Source organism: Podarcis vaucheri (assembly GCF_965113315.1).
Source record: "Podarcis vaucheri genome assembly, chromosome: 13".
In the NCBI taxonomy this organism is placed as follows: Eukaryota; Metazoa; Chordata; class Lepidosauria; order Squamata; family Lacertidae; genus Podarcis; species Podarcis vaucheri.
The window spans coordinates 11,535,211-11,560,707 of record NC_138751.1 but is presented as its reverse complement, the minus strand read 5'-3'; the positions used below and the strand labels follow the sequence as shown (position 1 = coordinate 11,560,707).

General features: G+C 47.6%; 1 protein-coding gene across 1 annotated transcript; it reads right to left on the bottom strand.

Moving 5' to 3' along the window:
* Positions 1-1,057: 1,057 nt before the first annotated feature.
* Positions 1,058-18,249, bottom strand: FIS1 (fission, mitochondrial 1). Its single transcript, XM_082195876.1, has 5 exons — positions 18,090-18,249; positions 10,169-10,301; positions 7,020-7,096; positions 3,321-3,426; positions 1,058-2,474 (listed from the first exon to the last, which is right to left on the bottom strand). Exons 1-5 carry the CDS (start codon positions 18,132-18,134, stop codon positions 2,377-2,379), a joined length of 459 nt encoding a protein of 152 aa, XP_082052002.1. The 5' UTR covers positions 18,135-18,249; the 3' UTR covers positions 1,058-2,376.
* Positions 18,250-25,497: the final 7,248 nt, after the last annotated feature.

The following is a 25,497-nucleotide window of genomic DNA, read 5'->3' as shown; positions in this document are numbered from 1 at the left end:
ATCCCGCAAGGCAGCAAAGGTTTAGGACCAGAGTTTTCCTTTTCCTAGATGAGCTACCCTCACCTGGTTCAGCTGGCCAGTTGAAGCTATTTCCGGGGTGGCCGCTGTCACATGCTGACAGCATCTAGGAGCCACAGGTGAGAACAGAGTGGGGGGGGCAAAGGTGGACAAACTACCCCAGGAGTACAATGCCCTCCCCACTGGAGGTATTATCCCCCCCTTGCCACAGCACACACGTCTACCACAACTATTTAAATCACCTTAATTTAAACCCAATTCTGCAAGCTGTCAGAAATGGAGAGCAAGGACTGAAAAGGGACGTTTCAAGACACAATGTCCTAGACAGATCCTGGCGCAATGGGACGTTCTCAGCTCGCTCCCAAACACACGTCAGCTGCAGAATGGGAAAGAGGCCCGTCGAATCAGGCCATCGCTTTGCTTCCACTTGCTCAGCAACTCTTGCAGCCAGTGGGGTGAGGGGGAATTGCAGTTTGCCAGGCTCGGTCCAAAGGCTACCGTGTAGCCTCTGCATTCACTAGGTCAAGAGGCATTTGCCAGGATGCTGGCACACAACATCTGCATGCACAGCAGCCAGGTTTCAGCTGCTCTGCAATGTGAAAGTAGCCATCTTGCTCACTTCTGAAAATCACTTGGGGCTGCCTGGGTGTGAGCTGTCGTACAGCAATTAAGACGCACGGTGCTGCCAAGAATCCAGAGTTCAAGGCAAGCTGTCGGGTGCTCATTATCGAGGGAGACCCTGGCCATAATGGGAAGGGCTGGAGCCGTGGTGGAACATCTGCTTTGCATGCACCTTCAATCTCTGGCATCGCCAGGTAGGGCCAGGATAAGGCTCCCTGCCTGAAACCTTGGAAGATCTACTGCCAGGCAGCATCAACAATGCTGGCAGCTGATGGGCCAATGGTCTAATTGATTCCTAAATGGCCAAATTCAGTGGCGGCCTACAGCATAAACAGGATGGATTGGACAACAGCTCACCGCCTTAAGGACACCTGAGGCCCAAACTTCACGAGAGGCGCAAATCAGACAATCCAAATAATTCGCATCTGTATTTTAATTTTTATTCACATCCCTGCCTCACGCCAGTCAGAGGCTAGAAAACCATATAAAAGCATCTGTTCAGTGAGCAGGGAGATTAAAGTTTCCAGAAAGGAGGAGAGAAGTGTTTTCAATACATTTGTAGTCTCTGAACGGCAACTGGAACGTCAACCTTGCGCGAAGGAAGCCCCGCTAGAGGCTTGGTGTGGGGTCTTCACTCGCCAACCTAAAGAAGGAACCCGTCCCTTGTCAACTCAGAAGCAGATACTTTCCAATATAAGGCTGCTTTGAGTGTCCCTCTTTTCTGCTGTGTTTCCTCTCCATATCCCAAGAAGCTCGCTCTATCTGTTGCGAGACGAGAGAGGTGCACCTAATTCTCATGTTGGCAGCCCCCACCAGCTCTTATCAAATAAATAAGGGGACAGCAGAAGATAGCAATCTAGGCAGAGGAAGACCCCAAAGAAGAAGTGGGGGCACCTATGTTCCTCCAGTGATGGGGCTGGACTACAATTCCCATCGTCCCTGACCGCTGCCCATGCTGTTGGCGGCTGACGGGAGTTGAACAAAAATACAGAGTTCCACAGGCTCCTCTACATGGAACCCAGTGCTGCTACGGAGCTAAGAGGGTCAGGAGGCACCATGCAAAGGAAGTGCAAACTGGGGGATGGAAGGAAGAGAGGGAGGCACATGTGTGTGTTTATTAAGTGTAAGAGAAAACACAGTCTGACAGTGAGGGAAAGGTTCTGTCCCGGAAAGCCTTCTCCTCGACCATCGTTCACAGCAACAAGAAGCTAAGCCGCACACTGCAGGACAAGGGGGGGTTTCCCCCCGCCCCACCCAATCCAAATGTAGTCTTCTGAAAATGATGTCCTTTCCTGGCATTTTGTATCTTAAGTCTCAGATGAGAGAAATCTCCAAGCCCCACGACAAGCGAGAGGCTGCAAAGGCAGGCAGCGGGGAGAAACCCGTGTGCTTTCCTCACGTCAGCGTGTGATAGGTGAAGCGTAGGCAAGGAACCTAAAGGAAGTTACACAACAGGGGGCTGGGGCGACCGAGAGCTAGGAGGGCCCACAGCCATGCACGCCCATGTTCCTATTTGGCCAGTCTTCTACCGAAAGGGCCACTTTGGCCTCACAGAAGGAGGGGAGGGGAAAGTCCGGGAATCAGGGTCGGATTAGTGGCTGCTGAGCATGTTTTTAATCGTCCCTCATTTTCCCTGCAGGGAAAGTTAGAGCTGTGAGTTGCCAAGGCCAGGCTGCTCTGGCCGGGTGCGAAAGGGGGCAGGAGGGTGGGACCCCACCACCACCCTAACTGAGCCAGTTAAGGTTTTGATTTGGAGATGGCCAAGCCGATGAGACCAGCCAGCCCGGCAGCACCCAGAGCCATGCCGCCCACGATCGCCATGCCAACCAGGCCATCTGTGGAGAGAGAAGAGGGAAGAAAGGCGTCATCCTGGAACGCTAGTTAAGGATTGAGAGGCTCCTCAAGAGATCTTTGGACTGAAGCCTGCGGGAGGGGGGCTGGACCAACCCGGTTGCCATGGGGACCAACTTTTTCCATCACCACCTTTTCAGAGGAGGTGGTGGAAGAATAGCTGCTGCCACCTCCCAAGCCGACGGCCCTCACCCTCTCATTGGCCTCTGGCAGTGCAGAAGTGATCCCTGTGCCGTCTTATCCAAACGAGGCACCCAGTCCTCATTGCTGGTACTTAAGAGCTGTTGAAACACCTTTCCGTCTCCTTGAGAAATACTAGGAGGCATTTCGTAAAAGGCGCTCAAAGATGGTTGGGTGTTTTAATGCATTCTGCTCTCTGAACGCATCAGCTTAGTTTACATGTCCAAAGCACGATGGTTTGTTGGGCAAGGAGTTACGAAGAGCGTCCCTGGGCTCTCCTTCCTACACACCTGAAAAACAAAAAGCCTCCTCGGTTTGTTAAACCACATTTCCCCCATTGCTTCCAAACTGAAAAACTGTTTTGGGTGATCCCCACAAACCTTGCGTGAAGAAACATCTCGGGGTTCAAGACCCGGCATCTCCAGCTACAGCTGGGAAAGATTCCCTTCCTGAAACCCTGGAGAGCTGCTGCCAGTCAGTGCACTGAGCTAAGCGGACTGACACAGGCCTCAGTTTCTTATGTGGAGTCATGACTTGGTTTGTGAGAAATGCCCCAACCATGGTTTACTGGGATCAGAATTACTGTGTTTGAACAGAGCCTTAAAAGGTGGGAGGGAAAGGGTTGCGCTCCCCACACCTGGCCCCCTAACCTTTCTGCATGGCCCTCTTGATCAGCTTCTCCAGCTCCATGGCTTGTGTGTTGCTTGGCTCAGTCTTCAGCAGCCCCCGGATGTACTTCAGAGCTTTCTCATATTCCTACGAGAAGGAGAGAAGAGCGTTAATGCACCTGTGTCTGGGGACATCATGCGCAGTACCCTGTTGCCCACCACAGATGGAGTGAAATGGAGGGAAGCAGTAAGTGGGGAGTTCTAGCTTTGGGGAAAAAGTGATGAGCTGGATGGAGACTTGGGGACAGTCAAGGAAGGTGGGGAAAGGAGCTATGTACACTTAGAACTAGGGTCACCCAACAATGTGGACCATGGCTGTGGTCAGACTAGACACAGAGCACCCTAGCTAGCCTACCGTATATACTTGAGTATAAGCCGACTTTTTCAGCACATTTTTTACGCTGAAAAAGCCCCCCTTGGCTTATACTCGAGTGAGGCAGGCAGCATCGGCAGAGGGACGAGTGGCCCGAAAGGAGCCCTTTTGGGCTGCTTGTTCTTCCTCCACTGCTGCTGCCACCACCAGGTTTGTGAGGTGGTGAATCGGCTTACACTCGATTCAATAAGTTTTCCTAGTTTTTTGTGCTAAAATTAGGTGCCTCGGCTTATATTCGGGTAGGCTTATACTCGAGTATATACGGTATGTAAGGGCTGATGAAGTGGGTTTCAAACACCCCAAGAAATGAAGTCCATTAGCAACAACAGCTCAATGAAACCTCCACATTCAAAAGGTAGGATGCCTCCAAGGACCGGAAAACAGGGACAAACAACAGGCAACAGTCTGATTCTCAAGCTTCCAGGAGGTCATCTGGATGACCACTGCTGAGGGCAGGATGCTAAGGCAGTTCTTATTAAGGAGAGAGAATTCCTCTACAGGGGAAACAGGGACAGTTCAAAAGTATCCTGCCTCAGGACGTTAAGCTCTCCCATTCCCCCTTTTAGCTCAAGGCAAGGAGTTTAACCTGCACAGGAGATGCAAACCCCACAGAGAGGTGGATGGGGAGAGCGGTGGCTGCTTGAGCAACCTTCTGAAGTCCACAGGCCAGAGGTGGGTGGAGCAACAAACACCACCTTTGTGGAGTAGGCTAGTTTCTATATGCACACTTGCAGGAGGCATGGTTAAAAGACACTTTACTGCCAGACAAAAAACACTTGGGGTGGTGTTGGTGCAGAGCGAGTAAGGGGTGTGGCTAGGGATCATCCCGAGGGCCAGGCAGAGAGGCCTGGAGGGCCACACTTGGGCCTGAGGCTCCCTGCCCCTGCCACAAGTTTTGAGAAGGACAGGATTTGAAGGGGGGGGATTCAGGGCAGAATCCCACCAAGGTGTTCCTGCTGGTGCATGGCTGCTCAATGGAACTCCCTCTCCCCATGTGTCCCCAATTGCTCTGCGGGATTGGGGAGTCCCAGAGCAGAATGGAGGATGCATGAAGAGATTTGGGGAAATTCCGTTGCACAGCTACTTTGCTGGATACTGCCCTGGATTTCTTGGCTGCAAGCCTAACACTTTCCCGGTAGCACAACCCAGACCCCAGCAATCAACTGCAGCTTGCCATCATTTGCACTGACACTCTCAGGGCTGCAACCCCAGACAATGTGAGACCCACTACAAGCAACAGAATTCCCTTGCACAGGATTGCACAGTTCAGATCGGCTGTGTTTTGCACCGCTCCTTCCCTTCGGGCCCAAGCTCCTGCTTATCTCGCACCATTGCCTCCACACACACGCCCCATGACTGAAGAGGGTTATGATCTGCTGCTCTCGCAGTCTATAAAAGCGCACCGATAAAAGGCACAGCTGAGACTGATACATGTGGGCACCACCCTGGCTTTGACAAGGTTTATGGAGTTGGGATTAGCTGCCAGAGATAAGAAAGGGCCTGAGGTAACGGGAAACGCAGGACTTTCACCCTGGACAGGAGAGTTAACGTCTCCCTCACATGGTGGGGGAAGCGAGCGTGAAAGATAGGCAAAGTCTCAAACACTGACTGAGGATCTCTCCCCCGCTCGCCATTTGGCAACCCAGGCAGAAAACACATCTGTTGCCTATCTGCAAAAATCTGCAGGATGCAAAACATTTTGAAGTTTTCCAATCTGTGTAAGGAGGAAGCGGGTGAAAAACAGAAGCTCAGCTTTCCTTAAGTCAGATTTGGGGACAGAGGATGGAACAGGGAAAGACTTAATGCAGCCTCCAGCTTTCTGTTGCCTGATTGAATCATCTTGAGTGCCAACTGCTGCTCTTCTCTATATTCATTCATCGGAGCCCTGAGGATACAAACAAATGCTATGCGGAGCGTTCTGTGGAGCTAGCCCCTGTGGATGCTGTCCAAGTGAGGGATCAGCAACTAGCAGCCCTGGGCCAAATCAGTTCCAGTTTGGAAGAAAGGGGCAGGAGCTGGGAGAGGTAATGAGGAAGAAGAGCTCACTTGCTTGACGCCACTTTGAAGAAAGGAAGAACGGATCTTGACCTTCCTTCCCTCTTTGCCTCTGTCCCACTGACTCGATGTCAGGTGTTCTCCTCCACAGCAGAGGTGGAGCGCTGGATTTGGGCAGATCATCACCTTCCCACCCCCTGCACAGAGGCCAAGCTCAACAGGTGGGCAGGTCTATCTGTCAATCACCTGGCACCACAATGACACTAGGAACATATCGAGTCAGACCATTGGGTCATCTAGCTTAGTATAGTTTGCACTGACTGGCAGCAGCTCTCAAGTGAAAGTCTTACCCATTTTTCATCCCTTTTTTTGCCTACATGACTTGGAATCAAAACATTTATTGTTGTTTATTTATTGTGTGTGTATATATATACATATATACATATACATATATGCTTTCGTAGATTTTCACGGGTACAGGAATGCAGGTTTTGGTGTCTTCGGGTGTCTTCCCGTGTAAGAGTCGGGGTGTCTGGGCGACGTTTCGACGAGGTCTCACTCGTCATCTTCAGGCTGGTGCTTTCGGCTTCTTGTTACTGGAACAGAGCAGAATCTGGTGTTTGAGTTCCTATAAATACTGTTGAGGGGTGTGGTGTATAGCCTCCAACGTTCTGGGCAGAGAGGAAGTTCCTAGATTAGTGTGCCTTTTCTTCTTTTGTTCCTTAATTACTTGAGGGATATCTTGAGTGATTTCATGAGTGATATTCTGAATACCACTGGGTGGGTCATTAAGTGTAGATTAGTTGCTAAAGCTTTCGTGTCTTGACCTCTTGAGCTTGTGAAGAGTTTTTCTGAGAAGATGGCTGTGCTGCATTTAGTTGTGCTCTGGCTTGGCTTCGTGTATAGGGGCGAGCTGTAATTTTGTGCCTTGTGCCAGCCAGATCTGTGTAGGGATTGCAGGGGGGTTCACAAAGCACTGTGCACGAGACTTTTCACAGATCAGTGGGCCCAGCAGACCCCCTTTCAACCTGTTCTTTCCCTGACCTACACCTGGCATCACGTACACTATAGGGTGGGTGGGTTCCCTGAACAGTCTCACAGCCCAAATAGCCAGGCTTGGTAGGCCTAATAAGGCCCGAGAGCTGGAGGTGACCCCACTGCTGCTTTAGAGGAAATTACCTCCCTAAAAAAAGTTAAACTTTTTGTGGATTTTAACTATAAGCCTCATCGGGATCCCATCTCGCCTGAACAACAGAGGTACAAATATAAGCAGGTCCAAACCAAAAGAAGCAGGCAGGGCCACAGAGACTTACCTTCAGCCGGTAATTGGCCACCGAGAGGTAAAAGACATAATCACGCTGCTCCTCTTTGTTCCCTTTGGGCAGCAGCTCTGAAAATAAAAGGGTCAAGAGTGTAACGTTTACCTAGATCTGTTTAGAGAGAGATGGGTCTGAGGGTTTCTCCATTTTACCTGCCTCCTACAGCTCACGACACATACAGACACAAAAAAACAAAAATCTGAACTTGGAGCTAGAGTAACCCCACCTGGATTCCTGACAACCGAATCCCAAACGACACCCCGGTGCCTGGACTTTGGCAAGCCGAAGGTCAAGAGAGTGTACAGGGAGCTGCCGTGCAAGGAAAGCAAGGACATTGCGCCAAGGAGGTCACGCCCGGCTGATGAAAAGACAGAAATGGGGCAGATGCACACACTCAAAAAAAGAAGGGGAGGATGTGGCAGAGGCGGAAGAACAGGAGGCATCTCACCCGCTGCCACGTACACACAAAAGGTTTTCTCTCCCCACAGCGCAGAAGATCCTTTGATACTCCATTGGAGGTGGGGGGAAACTCATCGCAGAAGTTGATGGTGTGGAAAAATGAGTTTTTTTCTCCCCTCCCCAACCGATAATGGCAGAACGTGGGAGCTGCTCAATTAATTGACTGGCAGCAGATTCAGGGCAAGCCACGCAGAAAAACGTACTTATTCGCAGAAAGCATAATTAGCAGGTGGACCTCTTTGCCAGTTAATGTGGTGGTGGGTTCAGGTGGCTGTGAAAGAGGGCTGGGCAAATCTCAGCCACGTTTGGTAGATGAACTTCCACGTTCAGAGACAGTGTGCGGCTGAATACCAGGTGCTGGGGGAGAAGGGCTAGTCACGCCCTGTCTGCAAGCTTGCTGGAGGCCATATGATTGGCCATAGGGCCGGGTGGAAGAATGCTGGACTAGAAACACCTTCAGTCCAATCTAGTAAGGCTCTTCTTATTAGAGCAAGTGAAACTCAGATACAGTGGTACCTTGGTTTACAAACTCCACAAAACCAGAAATAGTGTCTTGGTTTGAGAACTTCATCTTGGTCTAAGAACAGAATCCGAATGGTGGAAGGGTACCAGCGGCGGAAGGCCTCATTAGGGAAAGCACACCTCAGTTTAAGAACGGTTGTGGTTTAAGAACGGACTTCAGTTCGTAAACCAAGGTACATAAACTAGGGGCCAAATGGATCCTTAAACTGAGGTTGTAGATGCCAAAATGGAATGCCTAGTTCCCATTTTGGGGTAAAAGGTAAAGGACCCCTGACAGTTAAGTCCAGTCATGGACGACTCGGGGTTGCGGCACTCATCTCGCTTTACTGGCAGAGGGAGTCAATGTTTGTCCGCAGACAGTTTTTCTGGATCATGTGGCCAGCATGACTAAGCTGCTTCTGAAACCAGAGCAGTGCATAGAAATGCTGTTTATCTTCCCGCCAGAGCAGTACCTATTTATCTAGTTGCACTTTTTGGTGTGCTTTTGAACTGCTAGGTTGGCAGGAGCTGAGACCGAGCAACAGGAGCTCACTCCATCGCACGGATTCGAACTGCCAACCTTCTTTTTTTATACATATATATATTATTAAGGATTTTCTTGTTTTACAGAAGTGTAGTGCCTCGTATTTTTTTTTTCATGTAACATTTATACAAATCCATTTCATTTGTTGAGGCATTAGGGGGAGAAGAAGAAGAAAAAAGAAAGAAAAAAGAAAGGGGGGTGGAGAGAGGGAAGATGGGTGGGGGTGGGGTCGGGTGGCGGTGTTTCTATTATGTTTAATGTATGTAGAGTTTGGTGTCAGCGTTGCTTGTGTTGTTCACTTGTGTTCCTTTGGTGGTGAGAGAGGTTGGGGTTGGCCTAGGGTGTGATTGTTTGCTTGTGATTGGCTGTGGTGATCTTTGTTTTCGTGTGTGAGTGAGGTGGGTGGGTGTTTTGGATCAGGTTAGCCATATTGATTTGTATGCTGTTGGTGGATTATTGTCACTGTCCTGTTGGGCTGTGTATGTGATAAAGGGGAGCCATACCGGGGTGAAGGCGTCTTCTTCTGTTTGTCCCCGTGTCAGTTTCAGTTTATTAGTTAATTTTTCTAGTAGGGCTGTTTCCCATACTATTTGGTACCATTGGTCCATGCTTACTCCTGACAGGTCTCTCCAGTGTCTGGTTATGGTGTTTCTAGCTGCTGAGAGCAGGTGGGTTATGAGTTCTTTGTGGTGTAAATGGGCATTGTTGTCTTGGAAGATGTTTAGTAGGGCCAATTCTGGGGTGATGTCTATTACTTGCTTAGTTATTTTACATATTTCTTGTATGGCTGTTGTCCAGAATAGTTGGATTTTGGGACACTCTCACCACATATGGAGGTATGTGCCTGTGGAGGTGCACCCTCTGATCGGCAAGCCCAAGAGGCTCAGTGGTTTAGACCACAGCGCCACCCGCTTTATTGGATAAGACAGCTCTAAAGTCTTCCTTTGCAAATGACAGACTGACTGTGATTGAGTCTCACTGAAACATCAGGCTAGTTCCGATGACAACCTTGAGCTAGGTTAAGAACTTGGAGGACTTAAAGAAGAAAAGTCACTTAATCCAGGGACAGTCCACATATATACTGGCCCATCCCTACCTGTTTTTCTTCATGGTGACACAAACCATTCATAACGTAGAAATATTCTTCAAAACTGTGACCAGGGCAGTGGGATGGGGTAAGTGAAGACAAACTACAACAATTAACCGTAACATTGTTCACTGCTCCTGCACAGAAAAAGCATTTTGGTTCCTGAAACTGGTTCCGATATAACAGATAGGATGTGGCATTAGTGTGTGAAAACAGTCAAGACCCAAGGATCCCCAGGCATGCACCTCCCGACGGTGGAGATGTCAGGCACCATTCTGGCACTCAGGCTTCTTGGTTGCAAGTGGTCAATAGCCAGGTGCAAAATGTGCCTGGCTAGTTTCAAGCACTGGGATGTTTGTAATAAAAACTACAAAATAACCAACAAGAGTGTACGAAAAGGACACACTGTGGAGCTCAAATAAATAAATCAAATCAAAATGGGGTGGGTGTTTCAACCACTGCTTTGCGATTAGCTTAATGGATGTCTTGCTTGGCAAGAGAAATCAAGGAGGTGGCTCGGTGGATGTTCTAGTCTATTGATCTACTGCTCACCTTCCAGGAGTACAACGCCCTTCTTGATGTCCTCGTTGTATTTGCTGCGGACCAGGCACCAGGCGTACTCAAATGTGGTCCCTTTGGAGACATTGCCTGAGCTCACCTCCGCATTGTACTTCTTCTCAAATCTCTGTGGAAAAGAAGAGAGGGATGGTTAAGCTGACACCAGTCTCCCAGGAAAGGCAAAATGTGCCTTTCTGCCCCACTTTGTCCACCCAATTCACAGGTTTATCCTGTGAACAATACATCAGCAGGGGTCAAGCTGACACGATCTTGGCCACAGTAGGCCACCAGAGGGCAGGTAGCAGGCCTATAGATCATGAAGGAGGGACAAGGGACTCTGGCCCAGTGTTAGAAGCTGAGATATGAAAGCTAGGAGCTAAATGGCACCTTAAACCTAGGTTATGGGTGCAACAATGGAATGTCTAGACACGCTTTTTTATAACAAGAACACACAGTTGAAAATGAATGAACTGCAGCTAATATATTATGTTTATTTTTCACATGGTCTAGTCCTTCCCCTGCGAAAGGCACCTAGAACAATGGGAGTTATGAATGCTCCTCTGGCCTATGGTAGAGCTGCTTCCATTGGGCCACTTGTCTGTGGTTGGCAGATCCAAGAGTTTCCTTTTCCAGCTTTTCAAAAAAAAACCCATCACCCTACATATTTTTTTTGTATTTGTGCGTGGATGGTACCATCTCGGCTACTCACCACTGAACTTCAGAAATAGAAAGGGACAGGTGCAGAACCAATTATGTAAGAGGAATGATGTACAAGCACATAAATTTCGACAAAGGTTAGAGAATTCAGCTCTACCAGTTGGGAGATTTATTATTATTTTAAAGCATTGAGTACCTAGTAAGGACAGATGATTCCCAGATGAGGAATTGCTCCAACAGGAACCGGTGACCCTGGCTTAGCAGCCGGATCTTCTATGAAGCCTTACGCAAGCATCGAAAAAACAAGAAGAGAACAACAAGCACCTCTGAAACCAGACACTGGTCTTTTTGTCTCCCATCAATGGATTTGGTCTGGGCAGGTCGCACCAACTGCCGCCCAAGGCTGCCAGGCTGTTTAGTGCTGGAAAGTCAAAGGGGGCTCTTCGTTCCACAGGCACACAAACAATTCAATGCCCATTTCATAAAAGGGCTCAGAAGGGAACATTCAGGGGAAAGGGCTGTAGCTCAGTGGCAGAGTGCCAGCTTTGCGGCCTGAAGGTCCTGGGTTTGATTCCCAACATCCCTAGGTAGGGCTGAGACACACTCCCTGTTGGAAAACCTGAAGAGTCGCTGGCAGTCTGTGCAGACAGCACTGAGCTAGGTGGACCAATCTTCCCATTCATTATAAGGCACCCCCACCCTGTTTAAACAGGGCCATGCAGTTGTTTGCAATTTTATTGGGTAGCCAGTCATTTTAATGATTGTTCCATACTACTATTAATTGTGGGTTGTTGTTTTTTTACATTTCCGTACTGCTGCACACCACCCTGATATTTTATGGGTACTTTTACCAGCTAATCAGTAAAAGTAATGTAAAGAAATATAAAGATCATTCACTCTCACAATGAAAACAATGTGACCTTCAGCGGGGCAGTGGTGTAAAGAGGTTTGAAGTGATGGCTAACAGCAGCCAAAGATCTGTCCAAGTAGCTGCATGACTTCTCAGAAGCCTGCTCAAAAACCCGCATTTACTAAAAACAGCCGCTCAAGGAGAGGAACGTCACCTGCCATAAAAACGCCCTTTTAATTTCATCGGAAAGGAAACAGAACTGTTTAAACAACACTCTGGTTGCAACACCACTGCTCAAAAGCCTGAAAACACCCAAAGGAGGCCAAGAGAAAACCTGAAAAGCACCTTGTCCTATATGGGGTGGGAGCTGGCAGAAAGGAGTCAGCAACTAGCAAACCGCCCTTCCACTTGCAAGCCCAGAGGCAATGCATGGAACCTGCTGCCAGTTCACTTTTGGGTGGGGAATCCATAGCTCTCAAGACATTGCTGGAGTCTCCAATTCCCCACTGGGCCAAGCTGGCTGGGACTAAGGAGAGATGGGGCTCAGCAGCATCTGGTGAAGGGTCACTGATCACACCCAGCTTGCAGGGTGCTTGGTAGAGCCCAGGTCCCCTTGGTAGGATGTGGACTGAATTAAATCCAAGCAGGGTAAAAACCATTGATTGAAACCACCAAAGGGGGGGGGAGAAAGAGAGAGAAATAAATCAACTGAAAGGCACACCAATTTAAGTCATTATGAAACAGATTAACTTGAGAAGCCAAAATTCTCATGGAGTCTGCTGTAGGCTCCATGAAGGATCTTGGCAAGAGATAGGATGACAGCGCCTGGAACCCAGCACCAGTGAAGAAGGCATGTTAGTCCCTGCAGGTTGAGGAGGACATCCCAAATAAATACTCTGAGGCTAAGCTAGGAGTTCTCCCACCAGTACCAGCCCCCACCAATTTATTATTGCACAAGGTTCTGCAGACTGGAGTCCACCTGAAGCGTTATCTTCAGGGAGAAGCTTGGGGGGGGCATTACCCCCAACAGAAGCTTCCTACAAGGAAAAGGATATACTACCACCTGGGGAGCATTTTAAAAATGGCATCCCTCCACCTTTAGGCACTGTCTATGCCATGGCACTCCTCATAGGGAACTGATCACTGCAGACCTGCGGTCATCGCCAACAGCAAGCGTCCCTTGCCAAGGGTAGAATTTAAGGCATGTCCACCTGCCTAGGATTGCCATACGTCCAGAATTTCCCGGACACAGCCGGCATTCAGCCGTCAGAAAGGGTGTCTGGGAGGAAATCGCTTAAATGTCCTGGAAAATCCGGACGTATGGCAACCCATGTTGGAAGTGTAGATTTTGGCGAATTTCCTTTAAAATAGCTGTCTTTTCGTTTGCGATTTTTGTGTCCGGATTTTCACTTTTTGAAATATGGCAACCCTATACCTGCCCACCAGATGACAACAGGTGGGTGGGGGGTTGGGGGGGGCAGGAACAGCATCCCAGGCCAAATTGGTTCCAGGCCTAATTAGCTCACAGGCTACTAGCTCTACGACCTCCAGGGAGATTGGATTAATATAAGGAACATTTCTTTAAAAATGACACCCATCCATCTACAGTCTGAAATTGCACTGCCCACTCCTGCACCTCAAGATTCAGCCACCTCAGTCAGATGCACGCACAGATCAGGCACTGGCGTTTTAAGAGGCAGGCCTCTGTATTAAATGGAGGTTTCCTTTTAAAACTGGGCTATGTTTCGAGAGAAGCACACATGCCCTAGTCACAACCAACAAAGTATCTTGGATCCTTCTCCACTAGCCCTCAGCAGTAACCACAGGTCACACCATAGTGAGTAAATTTCAGGGAGGGGGATTTTATTATTATTAAGAGGTTTGCTATATTAAGTATTCCCACAGCTACTCAAATGAATCCATGCTTCCCCCCTACTCTTAAACACATCAACACAGTTCAGATGTTAAAGCAGGGCTCGGGAGCACATAACTCTCAAGATACCATGGGACACCAAACTGAACTGTAGATTCCTTGACAGTATTGTATGACTTGACAGGCGCAACTCCCAAGAGTCCAAGCATTGCAATTTTGATGTTCTGTTATATTAAGTGTGATATTCTGTAATGTAATGTTTATTGACTGTATGAGAGCTACTTAATGGAAACTGGCATGGAAATACAATAATTAGCTCTCACACACCCAAAAGGCAAGAAGTCTAAATATTCGTGGTTTGAACAATAAACAATAGTAAGATTTGCTTTCCAAGTCATGGAGATGCATCTCTCTGTCCTGTATCCACAAGCTCCTGCTTCTGATTTGGGTAAGTGTCTTACAGATATAAAGAGTGTGCCAGGAAGAAGTGCTTAATTTCACAATTGCTCCCTTAAATGCAGGTAGATTCTGCAATACAAAAGGAAACTAGTTTTAGACTGCATTCCTGTGCACTATAGAAAGCTCTGTTGGTACCTCAGCATGCCAGTATTTCTACTCCCAGGGGAACTAGCATAGGTCATTGCAAGTCGATATTGGTCATTATGACAAAACATTAGCATGTATTGTTGTGGAGTAACCATATATGAATGAGAACACCAAAACCACAATTCAAGTCTCCAATTTGAAAAACCAGCCCTTATTCATGGTCACTTAAAATACACCCAGATTGTTTGTCATTGTGTAAGACATACACGCCATGCGATTTCCCCATTTCCAGAGGGGTAGCTTGGCTGCAACCAACTAACAAAGCATCTTGTGCCACCTGGAAGGCTAACAAATTTATTACGGCATATGCTTTCGTGAGCTATAATCCATTTCATCAGATGTATGAAATGTCATCCTAGGTTACAGGTGTACTTAAGGTTAATAGACGGGGCAGGGTATTATCATCACTGAGGTCAGAGGAATGAAATGCAGAAAAAGTACAAGACTGTGATAATTATGTTATTAAGAGTAGCCATTCAAAACAAAGTTGATGACACTAATACAGACATCCTGGAAATTCCTTATTGTTCCATACCTTTCCTCCTTAGTGACTCAATTGACCCCGAATGCCCAATTCCAACTGCACACAGCCATAGAAACCTATGGTATCTTCTTTCCTACGTTAGCACAATCAATATAAATGCAACACGTAGGACCAAACAAAGCACCAATTCTTTAAAGCCAAACTGCTGCTCGGAGAGTGCAAAAACAGCAGCTGCATTGTCGGAAAAAATGTCACTGAATCAGTGCTCTCCTCTGGAACAAATAAGGCTACAACTCTAAATGTACCTACTGGAATGAAATCTACACTGAATTCAACAGTACCCATGCATAAGTGTACACATTTAGGCTTGGGCAGTTAAGCGCTCAAGAGCTATTGGAAGTGATTTGATGCCCCCTAGTGGATTTGCTTCACTTCTTATGCCAGTCACTTCCTGACAAATAAATCACATAATTGTAGAGTTGGAATGGACCCCAAGGGTCATTTAGTCCAACCCCCTGCAATACAGGAATTTCAACTAAGCTTCCTTGACAGATGTCCCATCCAACCTCTGCTTTAAAACTTCCAAGGAAGGAGAGTCCACCACGTCCTGAGGGAGTCCTGTCCTCTGTCAAAGAGCCCTTACAGCAGGCATAGGCAAGCATGGCCCTCCAGATGTTTTGGAACAACAATTCCTATCATCCCTGACCACTAGTCTTGTTAGCTAGGGATGATGAGAGTTATAGTCCCAAAACATCTGGAGGGTCAAGTTTGCCTATGCCTGCCTTACAGTCAGAAAGTTCTTCCTTATGCTTAGTCAGAATCTCCTTTCTTGTAACTTGAATCCTTTAATTTGGGTCCTACCCTCTGGAGAAGGAGAAAACAAGCTTGCTCCATCGTCCATGGGACAGCCCTTTAGAGATCTGAATCATTTGATTATAGGCTGTTAACATGCTGCCTTCTATAACCACGAGGCTTCAATTACTTGATCTTACACATCTAAGAAACCACCTCTTCTTCTTCTCTATCGTGGATGTGGGTGTGTGCATGCACTGCTCCCATCTTTAGCTCCATTGCCAAACACTCTCTGCAATACAGAACTGTGGAAAAAAGCACAGGGCACATTCTAGGATGCTGTATTTGTGTAAGAAGAGGAATGGGAAACCAGTGTCCCCCCAGATGTTGCTGAACTGTGACTCCTGTCAGCCCCAGCCAGCAAGACCAGTGATCAGGAATGATGGGAGCTGTATTTCAGCAACATCCGGAGGACACTTTGTCATGAAATTCTACTCAATCCAGAGCAGATTCCAATTTATAGTTAGCAGAGTAAAAACTTAAATACATTGTAGGATTCCCAAAAAATAGACCAGAGGCAGTTGTATTTCATCCAGCACAGCTTTCCTGCTATTGAAGGCAAATGAGCATAATGGTTATAAATCCAATACATTCAGGATTGGCACTGTCCATAAGAAATCCAGTTACAGCAGATTTAACTTAAGGTTACAACAACTTATAGTAAGTCTAAAAACTATACAGTGGTACTTTGGTTCTCAAACAGAATGCGTTCCAGAAGCCGCAGAAGACGTGCCAGGCATTCGGCTTCCGAAAAACCGTTCAAAAACCGGAACACTCGCTTCCGGGTTTTGATAGTTTGGGAGCCGATTTGTTCGGGAGCCAAGGCCTTTGAGATCCAAGGTACAACTGCATATAAAACACCACACCAGAAGGAAAAGAGATAGAAAGAGAAAGTGAAACCCAAGCTCCTTCTGCCCCTACTTTTATAGTCAGCATGACCTTGACAGAAGAGATAAAAGAATCAGTTTAAGCCAGCTGTACATCACGAACCTTCTGCTTGTTTCTCTCACACAGAGAAGCTTCCAGAACCCTTTTGAATTAAGCAGAATAGGAAAGATCTCTACACATCAGATCAATACTTACTGATAATACTTTTTATTTATTATTTTGATAAGCATGAACTAATACACAATTCACATAAGTGACACATTGTTAATATCACATTTTAAACAGAATTTGTTAATACAGGTTTAATTTGGTGTTTACAATAAAAATATCGGTACCAAACTTCAGTTTTCAAAACATGCTACTCTTTATTGTTGTTAAACTCCTTAACGTATTGTCTATCCTTAACATATACTTCAAGGCTTCAAAGCACATACATTCCAGTAATCCTTGAGTGTCATCCAGGCGCAAAAAATGGCACCCAGACATTCTGAGGTGCTCGCAAATGGAGAACCTTTAGGCGCGAAATGTGCCTGGCGCCCTGCTAATTTCAAACCCCGTATACAGTATATACCTCAGCTGTCAGCAAACCCTGCTGTCCAGACATCCTAACTGGAGAACAGAAAAAGTCACTGCCATGAAACTGCCTCAATGTGTACGGGAGGGTGGGGGTGGAATGACCGATCACAGGGAAACAGGAGAAACCAGCCCATTTTTTTCTTGAGCTCCCTCGGACACCTTGATGAGGGAGCAGAGGAGAGCAAAACATATGGAGAACATACAAGTCTATGTATAGCATAAGTAGCTAACTAAATTAATCTACCTACATAATTTAAAATCCAGTTTGTAGCTAATATTCATAATCATAAACAGTAGCATCCAACTAAGCCAGAGTAGAGCTACTTTGATCATGGCTTAGCTGCATATCACACAAAATTAATAGAGAGTCGTCTGTGTGTGTGTGTGTGTGTGTGTGTGTGCGCGCGCGCGCTGAGAGGACCACACCATTTCCAGCCAGAGGGCCAAATTGCATTGTGAGCAATCTTCCAGGGGCCACATTCCAGTGATGAGTGGGGCCAGATTTTACATTAGCTACATTTTAGCCATATAAAAGCTACTCACTCTTCAGCATTATTACACCATCATAGTTTAATGCTAAACAAGGCAAAAACGTCTTGAGGGAGATAGGGGGTGCTTTGTACTTTCACCTCACTTGAATCCACTCAAGGCACTCCCAGGACTTCCCTTCTCCTTACGGAGTGGCTGCCCAGCACTTCAGCGGAGGATGTCTCTTCATACCATGAAGCATTTCTGCTGGAGGAGAGGAAGCTCCGGCTCCACCTCATCTTCAGACCGGAAGTATGACCCACAGCACAAATGTAAAAGGTTACAGGAGGGTACCTTTTTTAAAAAAAGGAAGAGCCACCCAAAATTAGGCAGTCAGAGAGGAGCGCGCGGCGAGGAAGAACGAGTCGACCAGGACGGAGAGCAGATGGCGGCCATGCTGGGCCAAAAGGCCCGTCCAAGCCCAGCTGACTCCACGAAACTCAAAGGCACCGCCCGCACTCAGGGGTCCAAGGTAGACTGCGCCTGGACCTGGAGGCTCCACTTAAATCTCGCGGCCCGCGACCAGAGCCAGGAGAAGAGGGAGACACACACACACAAAACCCGCGCGCTCCTCCTCCTGTTAAAAAAGGCTCCGACTCACCTGCAGATCCTCCAGCGCCACCACTTCGCTGAGCACCGACTCCATCGCGCCCAATCCAGGAAGCAGGGCCGGAAGCGGTCCGGCGACGGAAGCGGAACTTTTAAAATCTCACTCGGTCGCTCTAGGACGGAAGAGGGAGGCTGTCTCTACGGCGTCGCTTCTCAACTCTCCCTTAGTGCAGCCACGCCCCCTTACCTCGCGCGCCTGCGCACGCTCCCTTCCGCAGAGAAACCCCGAGAGGTTTAAATGCGCCCGCGCGCTTGTTTGTGCGTTGGTCCGTTTCCACGGCAGCGGGGAGAGCGGGGGGAGAGTCTTTTGCCGCCGCCTCCCTCCATCTTCACGCTCATTGGAGGAAAAGGAAGCGCGCTTCCTCGTGTTTCCAAAAACCAAACGCCAATAGGAGGCTGCCATGGCAACCTCGGGAGCAGGAAGGGTCATAGGCTAGGCGCGCTTTCCCATAGAAAGTAATGCAAAATGGATTAATCCGTTCCAGACTTTTAAAAACAACCCCTAAAACACCAATTTAACATGAATTTTACCCTCTAACGCAGGCATCCCCAACCTTCGGCCCTCCAGATAATTTGGACTATGAAATATACTCAGAGTCGCAAAGTGATTTCATGCTCTTTATTCAGCTCATAGTGGTGAGGAGGAATGAATGAATGTCCCCTCACAGTATCTGCTTTATATACATTATTTACACAATGGGCTGCACATGATTGGCTAATTCCGGAATTCTACTGTAAACCAATCAGGTTGTGGATTCACTTCAATCTGGAGCAGGATTGGGTGGTTCCTGCCAACCAATCATACTGCTGCATTGTTCTAGGACCAATCAGACTGCTGCATTCTGAATCCTATTGTTCTAGGACTAATCAGACTGCTGCAATTTGGATCCTATTGTTCTCAGTACATAACACCGACTACAATTCCCATCATCCCTGACCACTGGTCCTGTTAGCTACGGATCATGGGAGTTGTAGTCTCAAAACATCTGGAGGGCTGAGTTTGGGGATGCCTGCTCTAACGAGACCTTAAAATGAAAGCAATAAACAATGTACTGCAGGCACACAATCAGTAGCTGAACTGGGTTCCACACAGTCACAAAAACAAAACAAAAAAGCCGCAAAAACAAAGGCCTGAGGTAGATAAGGGCAATGGTGGGGAATCTGTCCTTTGTGATAGGATTTTTTTTATTTATTTATTTACAACACCTTCCAACTGTTGCTGTAGTATATTGTTAGGAGCCACCCCAAACTCTGCCCAGCTGTGCATTATATTCCAGGGGGTATTTGCCCTCAGTGTAGGACCACATTTGGTCCCATTTTTGCCATCTTCTCTGATGAGACAATTCCTCCTCCTTTGGCACAGGCCAAGTCCACACTATACATTTAAATAATCTCCCCCCCCCCCGCAACAAAAGACTCCAAGGAACTATGGTTTGTTACAGGAGCTGAGGAGCTGGGAATTGTAGCTCTGTGAATGGGTAAACTACAGTTCCCATGATTTTTTAATGCATGTGGTTAAATTTATGGTGTTTTTGCAGCTATAACGTGACAGGCTGCCGATTGCTAACCAATGGCAATGTCCATTTTTGTGTGATAACTGTTCTTTCCCTAGAAAACACACACATTAGTTAGCAGGCACTTACCGGTAATTAGGACAGGGAGATGCAGTTAGTTCAAGTGTTCTGCTTCATGTTTGAACCTGCCCTCAATTACATGCACTTATCTGCTATTTTCCTAATGGTAATTGGAATAAAAATAATCCTAACTATTCCCTTGTCACATGCAGTTTATCTGCTCTTGGTGGAGATGAGGGCGTTGCCTGAGCTAGTAATGTGTTGCCTTATTTGTTTAATGAGACAAAATTAGCTTTAGGGCAGGAACTGGTTTAATTACATAAAGCAGCTGGGAATAAATCTGCAAACAGGGACAACCCACTTGCAAAAGTTTCAAAAGTTTGTCCTCAAGTTGAGCACGTGGAGATTCCTGTGCTTTTTACAGCTGGGCAAGGGGCAGAAACCCAACAGGGGGGAACTTTCGCCACCAATGCATCTCTCGACCTGAAAAAGCGGCACCCATTTAATTCCCATATTCTCTCTGCCCCTGAAAAATGTGGTAGTTTAGTAGGAATGGCTGAGCGATAGATCACTGCCTGCTCCTGATTGTTCACATAGAATCTCTGTAGATTTTTCATTCTGTTAAGAACAGAAGAAGAGCCAAGGCTCATTTAGTCTGGCCTCCTGTTCTTACAACCAGATGCCTATAGGAAACCCACAAGCATTGTCTGAGCACAACAGCACACTTGTGATTTCCAGCAACTGGCATTCAGGGACATACTACATCTGACAGTTGAAGGGGAACGTGGCCGCTGATAGCCTTATCCTCCATGAATTTGCAAAATCCTCTTTTAAAAGCATCCAAAGTTGGTAGCTGTTATGTACTGAGTTGAATAGGATCCAAAATGCAGCAGTCTGATTGGTCCTAGTAAAGGAAGATGGGAAAGGTTTCTCTCAATATTTTCTGTGCTTTGTATTCTGTACCTAAGAAATCTTACTTCTGCAACTTCTGCAAATTTTGGCCAGACAGTTAGCACGCCGCCAGTGACTGTGCTAAATTTGGCTGGCAGGGCAAAAGTCCATTTCCTGCCTAACCAGCTATTTGAAACTGCTGATGTTAGCTACAGGTCAGAAGGTCGCTTCCTGCCTAGCCAGAAACTGCTGTTAACTAGAAAACCACTAGCAAGATGTTTCCTGCTTTACTTCTGCTTAATGCAAGAATAGGAAGAGATACGAAAGAAATGCTTAACTAGCAAAAGAGGACACGTGTACAAGGAGGTAGAAAGGAGTGCTTGGCTTAGCAGAAAGACAGGAATGTCTAGCAGGCAATATTTTGTGTTTAGCAAGCAATATTTGCTAGCCGATAGGGGAAGTCTGCGGGTATAAGAGAGTGTGCTGAAGTGACTTGCTTTACAGCCAGTGTATTTTCAGGAACTATCCAGCTGGTTGTCTCTGGGTACAGACCTTGTCTCTGTGCACAGATTTTTCAATAAACTCTTTTCTCCAAAGAAGATTTTTGCTTTCCTGGTACTTTTGTTCCCTCCGAGGTCCAGGGGATGGCGTGGCTAATGGATCCCTAGGTAAATAAGGCTTCATCTCTCTGGGGGCTCGTCCGGGATAAGCCCCCTCCCCAATATGGACCGGAGGGCCAGGCTCAACCAAGGTGAACAGCTCCAATCGGCGTCCGCATTTCCGGTGCACACCCTGCCAGTTTGTAGGGGGAGATTGCCACACCGTCCTGGAGCGGAGACATCTAGTTGAGGGAGAATAAGAGGACAGAACGGCGCCGAGGGGACAGGTCCGCAGCGGAAAAAGGTAAGCCCGAGGGAAAGGGCTAGGGGCCCGATGGAAAGGGCGAGAGGCCTGATCAGCCTCACCTGGGCGTGGCAATACAGTGCCCGGCAGTAAGAATGCCACCAGGAAAGGAATTGGTAAGGTTTGGGAAAGGGAATGGGGCGCCAGTAAGGTTTGGGAAAGGGAATGGGGCAGAGGGAATTGTGTGTGTGTTTTTTTGGCATGTTGCAAGTCAGAATTATTTTGATGTGTTTTGTGTATTGCATGCTGGAGTTATTTTGGTGTGTTTAGTGTGTTACATGTTGAAATTATATTGATGTGATTTGTATGTTGTATGTTGCTATGTTGCATGTCAGATACTTGGAAGGCTTTATTGCTATGTTGCATGTCAGATACTTGGAAGGCTTTTGGGGATTCAAGCTGATGAGGGGAAGATGAGGACATTGTGAATTAGACTGGCCTACCCAAAAGAATAAATTGGCCGTCCATCTAGATTTGCAACTCATTAATCCATAATATCAGAACATTTTGAATGACCGTTCTGATCAAATCCCCTACATTTCCACATGGAACACCAATGTGGAAAAGAACCCCCCCCCCCCTTGGCTAAAGTCATGCTGCCAAAAGTCTCAGGCAGCCGTATCTGCTCAGTCAGGAAGACAGGAGGACAACCCCCCCCAGTCCTCCAGGATTCAGAGAAGGAAGAAGATAAAGTTTTAATGCCCCCACCGCCTTATGCCCCGGCAACAGCCCTGGCACCACCCCCGCCACAGGGAACAGATGGCCCAGCCCCCAATCCCGTGGACAATGCATTGTTAGACCTGGGCGAAGATGGAGAAAGGGAGGAACGAGAAGAGTGATGATTTGGGGATTCAAATTGAAAAGAACAGAGACTCAGAACTTTATGTGAGGTGGACTTGCCAACCCAGGGAACTGCGTGGCTTTGATTTGCAATTAATCAACCCCCTGTGGCAAATCAACCCCCTGTGGCAAAATATATTAAATGTCCACCCAAACCAGATCCCCTATATCTCTACATGGAAGACCAATGTAAAAGAAAAGAATCTACCATGGCTAAAGTTTTGCTGTGACAGCAACACACAGAACAGGATTTGTACAGTGAAGCCTCTGGTGTTAGAAGACCCAGAAGAAGAGGAGGGGGGAGTGATTAAGCCACCACCTTATACTCCAGCAACAGCCCCCTCCAACCCCCCCCCAGGCCAAGATCAAGAAGCACAGGGAGGTGCTGGTGTAGGGGGAGGAGGACCTGCGAAGGAAGATAGTGAGACGGAAGAAGAGGAAGATGAGGAAGATAACGAAGAGTTTAGGAAGACACTAGATGATATGAATCAAGGAAAGAAAATGTGGACAGAAAGACAGAAAAAGAGACTAAAGGAGTTTGTAAAGCCATTTGAGGAAGGAGTTGGATGTAAGCCCTTTGTTAGTTGAGGCAGCAGAAATGCTACACCCCTGAAAAGAGGAAGTGGGGACAGGCGGCGAAGAAAGTATGTCTCACAGACAGTATGAGAAAACCAGGAAGGATCAGGCAGCCGGAGTAATGCCCCTTCGGAGGGTTTTATGATCCACCAGCCCCTGTCCCAGCTGGACAAGCGAAGGCACAGCATATACCCTTTTCAAGTGCAGATGTTTGTAATTGGAGAAATCAGAACCCCTCTTTTGAGGAGAATCCAGCAAAGATCATAAAACTGTTTGAAGGGATTTTTAAAACCTAAAATCCCACTTATGATGATGTACAATATCTCCTGGACTCACTACCAACTACAGAAGCATTGCTTGGCCCCTGCATGAGTCAACTAGGGGAATAGAGAAGGATCTTTTTATATGGGGCAGGGAACAGCAACAGGCTTTTCAGGATTTCAAAGTGGCATTATAACAAGCCTCAGCGCTTGGCATCCAAACCCCGAGAAGCCTTTTACCCTGTTCATAGATGAAGACCAAGGGGTAGCCAAGGGAGTCTTATGCCAGAAACTGAAAAATTGGCGGCAACCTGTCGCATACTTGTCAGAGAAGCTAACCCCAACAGAACAGAGGTTGCCCCCCCCCCTGTATGAGAGCAGTTGTGGCAGTAGCCACCCTACTGAACAAAGCAGACAAATTTACTTTTGGTCAAGACACTGTTTGTGTGACTCCACACGCAGTCCCAGCACTGCTTGACATGAAGGGTACCTATTTCCTCTCCCAAGCAAAGATGAGAAAGTGTCAGATGTTATAGTCACTCCCACCTGGAACATCGGCCCAGCTGGCAGAACTAACTGCGCTTACCAGAGCCCTGAGCCTGGCAAAGGGACAGAAAATAAACATTTATACAGATTCTAAGTATGCATTCCTGACTTTACATGCCCATGGAGCCTTATGGAAAGAAAGAGGTTTGCTTACCTCCAGAGGAAACCAGGTGGCCCACCCACAAGCCTTATTGAACCTTCTGGATGCTGTATGGGAGCCCGAAGCAGTAGCAGTTATCCATTGTTATGGACACACAACTGGACCAGGGGAAGTGGCCAGAGGAAATCGACTGGCAGACAAGGTGGCCAAGGAAGCAGCCCGGGAACTGGCCCCAGCTCCGATCATTGGAGCACTGATCCCAGAAGAAATTTTAAGCACCGCTGACAAGCCGGCTTACACACAACAGGAAAGGGACACTGCAGATGCCCAGGAGCTGACATTGACCAAAGAAGGATGGTATCTCACCCCAGATGACAGGATATGGATTCCAGAGTCCCTGTCTCGGCAGATAACTCAGAGATACCATGAGTCAACCCACATGGGACCAGATGCTACCACCAAGCAGCTGGCAAAGTGCTTCTATATAGCCCACCTTTATCAACTGGCAGCCCAGGTTTCCAGGAAATGTCTGCTATGTCAAAAGAATAATCCCAGAACCGGACCACTGGCTCCCCCGGGAGTTCAGCACAGTGGAACTGCACCTATGGAAGATCTTGTTGTGGACTTCACTGAATTACCCCGTTGTGGACTATATCGCTACCTGCTGGTGGCAGTGTGCACCTACACTGGATGGGTCGAAGCATGGCCAACAAAGACTGAAAAGGCAATTGAAGTAACCAGGCGCCTGCTTAAGGAAATCATCCCTCGCTATGGATTGCCAAGGTCCATAGGATCTGATAATGGACCAGCATTCGTTCATGTAGTCCTACAGGGACTGGCTAAAGCGCTCCAGATCAATTGGAAGCTGCATACTGCATATAGGCCCCAAAGTTCTGGAAAATAGGAAAGGATGAAAAGGACTTTGAAAAACCACTGACCCAAGAAACAGGGTCTAATTGGGTGTTCATGTTGCCCTTGGCTTTGCTTAGAGTCTGTAGCCTCCCATTGAAACGTATTCACTTGTCACCCTTTTGAAGTGATATTTGGGAGACCGGTTCCTTATGTGTGCATGCTTTCACCTATCCCTGCTCAAGATGTGGAATTGAACAATTATGTACAGTCTTTCTCTCGAGATTCTCTCTCTCAACCCAGGCCCGAACTCCTTGCGTGACCAGTTTGAGCCAAGTGACGAGGTGTGGATAAGACTGGTCCCAGGCACCACTGCAACCGTGCTGGAAGGGCCCATCTGCTCTCCACACCCACAGCTGTGAAGATCGCTGGCACCACCCCTTGGGTCCACCACATTCAAGGAGGAAAGCTGTTTCAGATTGGACTGTGTCTCAGCATCCTGAGGATCCCCTCCAGTGACGACTGCCTTGCTGATATCACTCCAGAGGCTGATATCTCTACGCACGGTGAAGAATTGGATGGGAGGGGCGCCCGCAGGCAGCGCCCTCAACGTAGACATTTGTTCTCCAGCCAATTTAGAGGCACCACCAGAACTTTTGATATTGGTACCAGAACTCACTCCAGATGATGTGGAACCACGTTACACCCTTGATGAACAGCAGTGGACCAGCCAAGAAGGAGCAACGCTCCAGGAAGGACCAGACAGCCATGTTTTTGTGCCCCAACATCTGGCCAGCACAATTGTAAAGAATTACCACGAGTCCACCCATTTGGGAGGCCCAGCTGCTAAAGCACACCTTG